General features: G+C 39.6%; 1 protein-coding gene across 2 annotated transcripts in view; it reads right to left on the bottom strand.

Moving 5' to 3' along the window:
* Positions 1 to 595: 595 nt before the first annotated feature.
* Ctnna3 (catenin alpha 3) overlaps positions 596 to 9707 on the bottom strand; it is a 1475129-nt gene continuing 1466017 nt past the window's right edge. For both annotated transcript variants that reach the window (XM_021205680.2, XM_029542317.1), the window contains exon 18: positions 596 to 4062. In XM_021205680.2, the coding sequence (XP_021061339.1) occupies positions 3775 to 4062 (288 nt within the window). In that variant the 3' untranslated portion in view covers positions 596 to 3774. The remainder of the gene's footprint in view (positions 4063 to 9707) is intronic.

The following is a 9707-nucleotide window of genomic DNA, read 5'->3' as shown; positions in this document are numbered from 1 at the left end:
TTCCTATTTCCCTTACTTATTAGAGAACAGTCCAGAAACCTTAATAGAAAGATTAGAACCTAACAATTTTATTTAGTTAATAAAAGGGAATTTATAGTTATCAGCGTTTATATTTGTTGGGATCATGAGTTACTTTCTGAGTTAGTCTAAATCTGTACTACTTTCAGTCTTACATCATAATCAGTGATGATATGTGCAGAGATGGATTGGTTCTTGTAATAGTACAAAGCTTCTTTTTCAGGTGCATTTTTCTGTGTATATGAAATGAAATGAATTTCAAGAAAAGGGACAGGTGAGTTCCCGCTAGCATGATCAAGCAAATGTGATGTGATTTCAAAATGCATATAACTGAGTTGTCAAGTTATTACTCCCATAAAGAATTTCCCAGCATTCTCCTGCAGGAGAAACACAGGGGTACACAAACCTACCCACAAAACCTTCAACCCAAACTTTGTTCTGTCTACAAGAAATGGAGGGATGTAGATGGAGCTGAGCCTGAGAGAAAAGCTAAGTAATGACTGGCCCAATTTGAGACCCATCTCATGGGAGAGAGGCAATCCCTGACACTGTTAATAATACTCTGCTATGGTTGCAGACAGGAACCTAGCTTACCTCTCTTCTGAGAGGCTTTATCTATCAGGTGGTGGAAACAGATGCAGAGACCAAGAGCCAAATAATATGTAGAGCTCTCAGGGATTCTTGTGGAAGAGTAGAGGGAAGGGATGGGGGAGCTAGAGTGGTCAAAAGAATGAGAAAACGGAGGGAGTCAACTAACCTGGGGCCATGGTGGCTCACAGCGACTGAACCATCAACCAAAGAGTATGCATGGGCTGAACCTAGGCCCCTTACATATATGTAGCAGATGTGAGCTTGTTCTTCATGTGGGGCCCCTAAAACTTGAACCTGGGGCTATCTCTGACTCTGCTGTGAGACTTTACATCCTTTTCCCATGGCCGGGCTGCTTTGTCTGGCCTCAGTGGGAGAGGACGCATTTAGGCCTGCTGTGACTTGGTGTACCAGGGTGAGTGGGGACCCATGAGAGGGGGACCCCCCCACCCTGCTTCTCAGGGAAAGGAATGGCGGGACTGGGAAGAGAGGAGAGGGGAGGCTGGGATCAAGCTCTATAGTGAATAAACAAATTAGTGGAGAAAAAAAAAATGTGGTTAGATATATTAAGGGAAATATGGCTGGATTAAAACCAAGAGAAAAAACGAATAATAAGAATGAAAAACATTATAAAACCAAAAGTAATAAACCTCCATGCTATATAACAATATGTTTATGAGAGAATACTGATCGGCCAGACCTATGTAATTGGGCTCTATACTGTATGCATTTGCCAGTGCCCTTCTAGCCCTTCTTTTTCTGATGATGTTAGCAGCTCCTAGTGTTTGAATCCAACAAATACTCTGGCACTGCAGGTGCTTCTCAGGTAGACAGATGTCCTTCTAAGTTTTATGCCTCTTATTTTTATCGCACCTTTGATTGCCACAAAATGTACACCCTGGGCATTCACCACTTCAACAATTTTATTGTTTTGTTTAATTATAGCTGTCTATTTTGAGCTTACCTAGGATTCTGTACCAAAGCAAAGGCGTTGACAATATTTCATTTTTGGGTAAAGTTATCTGGTATTTGTATTATTTAAAATGATATCTGTTAATTTTTTTCCAGTATTTCATGCTAAATTTCAACGTGTAGAAGGGTGATTTGGGACCAAAGGAACAGTGGGTTTTGCAAAGGAGGTTTACAATTCTGGCCTATGGAAGGCCAGTCCCTAGTATACAAACCTAGTGATGCAGTGGGTTTTGCTTGTGTATTTTTAAGAAATTTCATTGCTCCCCAAATTACAAATCTGCATTACACCCAGAAGCAGCCTTGCTAAAATTGCTCTTCATTGAGTGCAGAACACCGTGGTAGCATTTCAATAATAGAGGCTCTCAATTTGTCTCAATTGTGCAGGTAGTGCTGAAAGCCAGCACTGCCTGGAAGATCTAATCTCCTTTTTCATTGCTTCTCATCACGAGAGTACACTTTGTCCATAAAAATTATGATGGGCAAGAGGAGGGGAAGAGCGAATGGACTTCCCCCAGCCCCTAGGAAGTTTACCTTTCCAACCCAGTACTTCGGAAGAATAAAACAATTCAATGTTTCATTCACAAAACAATTAAATAATAAGAGAGCGTGAACATTTACCTCATAACCGAGAATCATTTGCCCAAAATTTTTTTTTGTTTTTTGTTTTTGTTTTTGATTTTGTTTTGTTCAAGAGCATATACAATGTATTCTCAAACAAACGCTTCCTTTTGCTTCATGCACGACTGTCCCTCCTTACACCAACTTGTGTTATATATAGAAATCTTATTAGATCAATCAAGTGTCAAAATGACCCTTTAAGGGTAGGGTCGTGTAGTGAAGAGCCTTGGTAGAAGCAGAATTTTAATATAGTAAAATGAATGGAGAAATGATCTTTTGAGTGTGACATGGTCAACTGAACCTTTGTCTTCTAATACAACTTATACACAGTGTCCTGTGAAGAAAGAGATGGGGAAAAAAAGGAAGTACGGGACAGAAAAGGGTTAAAGCCATTATGTACTACACTGTCAATCTATTAAAGATTCCTTCATAATCTCATAGTCATATAAAACAACCCAATGCCATTCATTTAAAGGTGGTTATTAAGATGCCAAACTCACTGACATAAAACTCAGCTTGAGTTGTTGCTTGGTAGATTGTACTCACTGCCAAAACACTTTGCACACTGGTCTCTCATTTTAATTATAATTTCAAGTGGATACAAAGAGATTTTTAGGATCATGAGGCATTCCTTGTTTGTCCATGATTGTAGATTTAACTCTTTACTATAACTCAGTATCTCATGTCTCAAACAGGACTGACTGTGTAGCTCAGGATTAGAATATGCTTGCCTAGAAAATGCAATGTTGTTATAATTCCAATACCAAACCAAACCAAACCAAACCAAACCAAGCCAAACCACAAAAAAACAACAACAAACAAAAATTCATTTCTCCACTGGGTGATAACTCTACAGGTATGCTCTGATAAGCCCAATACTAAGAGTCCAGAACTTCTGAACACTATAGAAATACAAGGTTCAAGTATTATATTTCAAGATGGCAGCCTACAGAGGGTCATCAAAGCACTTCTTGAATAACATGTCTGACTTTTAAATTCTAGTAAGAAGCTTGGCCACACTCACTAGGTTATAGACATCTAATCTATTCATAATGAACAGTGATTAAAATTTTCCAGGACAAGGGTGACACATTTTTGTCAGGTTAGATATGAGGTTAGATGCGTTAAACAAAGTACGGATACTAATTGGGAAAATAGTTGATAAACTCTTTTATGTCTAGCAAAATGCAAGTGCAAAGCTTATGTCAGGGTTTTCCTTCCCAGGGATATAGAATGCATGGGTGCAGACATTTCTGGGTAATAGGAACTCACTTGATCACTTAAGCTCATTTTGCAATGAACATAAGCTCTTCCCTCTGAAGAGTAATGGTAAGCGATGCCCATGAGTTTTATTCCCTAGGTACTACCAACCAGTTAACTAGGTTGTGCTGGCCATATAGAGTACACAATGACAAGATCCGAAACACACATCTTACACACTCGTTTAACCCCAATGTTTTATGTTATCTGTGAGCTTAACTCTGAAACTCGGTGAAATTAAAGAACCAATGAACCATGAAATAAAGCAGTGTGGTTAGCCTGGGGTGTAGAAATGGGCACTAGAGTGGATGAGGGTGTTCAGTAGACTTGTCTCCCTCTGAATTCACTCATGACTTGAACTGGGTGGATCTTTTTCTTGGCAGAGCCTCTTCTGACAGCTGCCCATGTTTCTTCTGGCTTCTCTCTTTTAATCAAGGGCTTCTTAGCTGGAGCCTTCATCCTCCACATGACAACTGGGTGCCGGGGTCCTGCAGAACTCTGGATGCGGATGATCTTGGTGGAAGCAATGTATGACATTTTCACTGTTTGCACTACAGCATTCATTAAATTCTTGGCTGCCTGGATCAGGGAGGTGACACTGTCCAACTGTAAGGAAAGAGCAAAGAGAAAGGCTGCTACAAGATCTGTGGATGTGGATGCCTAAGAGTGACACTTTATTTTGACCAAAGATATAAATGAGCAAATTCTTATTTTACATATTGATATGTAATAATTTACATAGTTCCATCCTATTATTTTTTAATGTGGTATCATAGAAGGGTTAAATTATTTTTCTTTGTTATATATATATATATATATATATATATATATATATACACACACACACACACACACACACACAAACACACACATTACATGAAAGTGGAGAGATATACATACATCACATTTTTGAGTATTTCATAGGTAATCACACTTAAATGGGTCTCTGTTTTAACATAGAAATGTTATTTTCTTATGGAGACTGCTGTTATATAAAGAATGGAGAGATCAAATAAAATTGAGTTTAAAGTTCAGATGTCCCTTTTGGCAACTTTGGGAAAGTTCCAATAAATCAGTTAACACAGGGAAAAATATTTATTAAAGATAAAATAATACATATTAGAAGCCAAGAAAGTAGCTGCCAAAAGTTTGTTATAATTAAGTAGCATTACCTCTGCAACCTAGGAAAACTGGCAAATGGCAAAATGATAAAGATGTACTCATGAAATTGCTAAAAATACCTCTCCCCAGATGACCTTGTTTGTTAAATTTTCAGGGTGCTATTAATGTAAACAAGCTCAGGGGGAAAAAAAGTGGATTGGCATTCCTAGAAATTTTCAAAATATCTTAGAGCTAAGCCAAGTCGATTTGTTTTTATACAACCAGTGCTTTTCAATTATTTCAGTTTGGCAGATTGTCATCTGCAGCCAGCTCGCATGGGGAGATGTGTCTCTGCTGTCCCCCTCTGTGATAGGAGCTGTCAGGGCTAGGGCTCAGACACTGGCTCTGTATAGTTAGTGAAACAGATCAGCAGCTGCCGGCCCCAGTGTTCCACCTTTGCTGTCCACAGAGCTTCATTTCACACACAGAACAAATGAGTGAGGCAGGGTGGGGAGATGAGGTTATGTGCCTGGGGTAGTGGGCTATCTGGATGCTTCCTCACAAGAAAATTTAATCAGCCATAATTTGCTAAGCCTGAGATCCTTGAAAAGGTAAAACCAAATATATGTGTGGGTATACACATAAAAGTATACACACACACACACACACACATATATACATATACACATATACATATACATAAATATCTTATTAAACTCAGAACTGTGAGACTGTGTACAAGACAAAAATGACAAATGCTTGATAAATACTAAACAGGATTTTAAGTATTCACAAGTGTGTTAGATGGTGTGTGTGTTGTTGTTGTTGCTGTTTTTGTGCATGTGTGCCCAGGCATGCATGTGTAGACAGTTGGTGTCACCATCTTCCTGTATTACTTCCTGCCTTATATTTTAATGCACAGTTTCTCATTGAACCTGGAACTCACTGGCTGGCTAATATGGCTGCCCAGTGAGCACCTGTGATCTTTGATGACATTGGGCAGTTTGTTCATTTGCACAGAGCCTTATAAAACTACTAAATTTTAAGTAGGTTAGCATGAGTCCTTCTTAAACTGCCAATAGACTGCAAAATAAAATCATATATATATATATATATATATATATTCATTAAAAGCCTAGTCCCAGGAATGGGTTACTTTTTAAGAGTTGTTGACCAGTGAGATATATAAGACCCTGAAACATCCCAAGCTTTGGCCAATGCATTTGCTTGCCTTCCAGAACTTGATGATAAAACCCTTGTGCTGAAGACAGCCTGTACTAAGACAGAGAACAGGGAGAAATCAAGCCAGAACTAACCTGGGAGCTTCTTCCTGACTTCAGCTTTCATACTGCTGGAACACTACCAGACGTTTAAAAACAATCAATAATTTCACTCATCTGTGAACTTTGTGAGCTATGAGGATGACTGGCCTGGAAAGATATGTCAACTGCTGCACCTGTGCAAATGCTGTGAAATCCAATCAGAATATTTAAAGCTCATTCCACGAGAGCCATTATCAGGCTCAGAACCCAAGGCTAGACAGGTCACAGACTATGGATGAGGATCTACTACTATTAGTCTGCTAAATGGTCATGGTTTTAAATTGGCTCCCAATAACTTATAACTAAATCTATAGATTAAGGCACCTCTCATACCTCATTAGAGAAGTTTCTGTAGCAGTTCACAATTATTACTCTCATTGATCCTGTGGCCGCAGAAGCATTCCTCACTACCCAGCCCAATATTCTGGGTTCCCAAATGAAGTAAACACACACACACACATACACACACACACACACACACACACACACACACACACACACACTCACACAGCCTTTATATTTTGATAGGCTTTAAACAGCTACTTCCTAATCTCCACATGGCTAAGCCACCTCTCTCTGACATTCCTGAGTTATTATTACTTACTAAATTCTATACTCCATCTTGTTTGCCCGGGACCCAGACATGCAGCCTTCTTGGGCTTTGATCTCCTGGCTCCTACATGGTGGCTATGCTCTCTGTCCTGAACCTTCTCAGGCATGGTATCCTTTTTCTCCTCTCTGCATGGTGGATCTCCTCTTTGCCCCCTCTTCCTCTGTCCCTTGTTGGGAAATCCTAAAAGTTTCGTCTCTGTCTCCTTGTTCAGCCATTGGTTGCCAGCATCTTTATTTACCAATCAAAATCAACTAGGGGTAGGGTTCCTTCAGTGTCTTATGTGCGGATGTGTGTAAGCATTCTCATGCAATTGGGGGGGGGGAACCAAATTAACATAATACAAGCAGCATTAGACCAAACTCACAAGTTTCCATTTTGTGTGGATGATGACTAAAACTGAGAGTCATGACTGGTCAAAGTGCAGAGAATAATAGACTGCAGAATGTTCGCTCCTAAAGAGAACATATATGTTGTACTCAAACCTCCAAAGAAAAAAAGGAGGATTATGCAATGAATGAATAAAGGCTAGAGAATGTAGATGAGGACAAGGAAATAGTATTGTAAGAACACAGCAGAGAGCACCACCTACAAAGTCTCAGCTGTTAAGATAGCACGCCCAAGACTTGTCCAAGCCCAAGCATCAAGAAGCTGGTTGTGCATGAAGTTCCTCCTCTACGACAGAGTCACTGGCAATCATTAGCTGTCAGGAGAGGAAGTCAGATTTTGCTAAGAGTGTAGCCCCCATAAGTTAGCCATATTCATGTACAAGATCGGATCACACATCCACAAATACGTGGGCAGGACACACTGGCCTCGGTGGAGGGAATGAATAAACAGACGAGACACACACTTGAGCAGGAAGGCAGGTGGCTTTGGGAAAAGTCAGAGGAGGGAGAGAGAATATGAGCCAAATCTGGTAAATGGATTTCTCAAAGAACTACTAATAAATTACCCCCATGCTGTCTAGTCCAACATGGATGGTGCTTGTCAAATCCAGCACACAAAAACAAAACAAAACAAAACAAAACAAAAACAAAATAAAGAAATAGACACGTTTTTTCCAATGAGTGCAATGATAGTTTAGGATGCTGAGTATCCCTCAAACATGAAATCACTAGCTTTTGTTTTATGGGTTCTGCACCATCATAGATTCTTCTATAAAAGAAGAGCATGGAGACCACTGGCCACTCAAGCTTGCATTAGTAGCTTTGACCTTACCACTCCAGAAATGTAACATTCTCTTGTCTTCCTTTTGACTTGGTAACCTTACCATGGATAGGCTACATTGTCATCCTCTCCTTTTGATTTCTCCATGTGATACCTTTAGACAGGTGTCATAGGAAGAGAGTTCCGGTTCTACCCAGGCCTCACTGAGTGGCAACTGGCTTTCCTTCCTTCTTTCCTTAATCAGTAACTTCCTACTTGTGCTAATATGAACTCTTAGCTTGGGCTCTGAAAAATCTTTTGACTTTAAGATCTTAAATGGTTAAAGGAAAGCCTTCTGTTCCACATGACTCAGAGAAAATACAGGACAAATTATGCCCCTGGAGAGCATGAAGACTAGCTTTGCAGACAGCAGATTAAGGGCAATTGCTCATAGAATACTGTTATTTTATGAGGATAACTTTGAGACCTTGCTGCAGGCTACTCAGGTCTATGTGCTATATGCACTGAGGTGTGCTATTCAGGACTATGTGCTATGTGTGATGCGATGAGTGCCTCTCAGCTATTAGCCAAATGACAAGCGATAGCAAAGGCAAGTCTAAATCACTAAATGAAATTTTATTCTGTACCCAAGGAGTGCCTGTGGTCTACTCATAAAGAATAAGTATGTGCAACCGAATGCCTGCAAAACATTCTTTAAAATCCTTTTTGTTCAGATTTAATTTCATGAAGAGCATTTTAAGGGAAGGCTTCAGTAGACCTCTCTGTGTAAAGACAAAGGTAAATTTGGGTGAGGTAATGCACGGCTTTGGCATCCACAATAAACTTATTGAACCAAATGTCCTTAAAATCACCTGTGCAGTACAAGATTATTGACTCATTCCAAATGCCTAGGAGAGCAAACCAACCAGACTTTAAAATTCAGGCCGATGGGATCTCTATTATATATCATTTGCATTAACTGAAAGTTCTGCTGGCAAATATCACCTGAAATGGTTGCCACAGAGAGGTTCTTCTTACTGGCATCTGCAAACACTCCCTTCTGCGCTAGATGGAGAACTAGGAATGAGATCGGCTATGACTCTAAATTTCTTCCCCATTCTCACACCTCATCGTAATATGTAAGCACTGTACATGTGCGTGAGCGCGTGCGCGCGCGCGCGCGCGCACACACACACACACACACACACACACACACACACACAGAATAAATAAAATATAAAAATCAAAACTGTAAACAAATTCAGTTATAGCTTCCAGGACAAGGAAGTCCCTAAGACCTGTTTAATCATTAAAATGTATAAATGCAATACTGATGAATCAAATGCTTTTTCTGATACTCAGAAAGAATTTAAATTAATTTGTTTGCTAGATTTTGAAGCCTCGGGGAGGACACAGTACTCCTTTTTCCCCTGACATACACGGAAGCCTTTTTCCCTCTGACTTACAGGGCTCAGTTAGAGCATTTGGATGAGACATCAGGACACATCTTATTAAAAGACATGCACATGTGTTGGATGGTAAGTGCATAAAATAGCTGCATCTTAAGATTTAAAGATCCCTTTCTTGCGTTTCTAACTTATTGGCAGAATTGATATCTCTAGACGAAAGTCTAAACACGTTTACCATACACTGCAAAATGCTGCAATACATTTTTTCAGCAAAAATACATGAGCATAGCCAATGTTTTCCAATCCACCATAAACCTCTCTTGAGCACCTCATTTATCCCAGCACTTGCTTAACACATTCTATTGTCTCCAAAGAGATTTATCTGAAGAGTGGCCTACATTGAAAGCATACTTCCCCCCCTTTTTTTTTCCAGATGTATTCAAAAATGCTAAACAGCTTTGCTGGCTTAATAGGCAACTTCAGTAAGGGCTTTGTTAAAGCTTGTTAAAATGGAGTTGCATCTCCAGATTTAAGTTGTCAAGGTCATTAAGATGAGGAGAAAGTTTATTGTTGGAGCATGAAATGTATCACTATGAGCCTCTCATATTCGCACATCAAACATGTCCTTGGACAACTCCAAATATATATATATATATATAT

This window comes from Mus pahari, chromosome 9, assembly GCF_900095145.1.
Source record: "Mus pahari chromosome 9, PAHARI_EIJ_v1.1, whole genome shotgun sequence".
NCBI lineage: Eukaryota > Metazoa > Chordata > Mammalia > Rodentia > Muridae > Mus > Mus pahari.
This window is presented reverse-complemented; position numbering and strand designations above follow the sequence as displayed.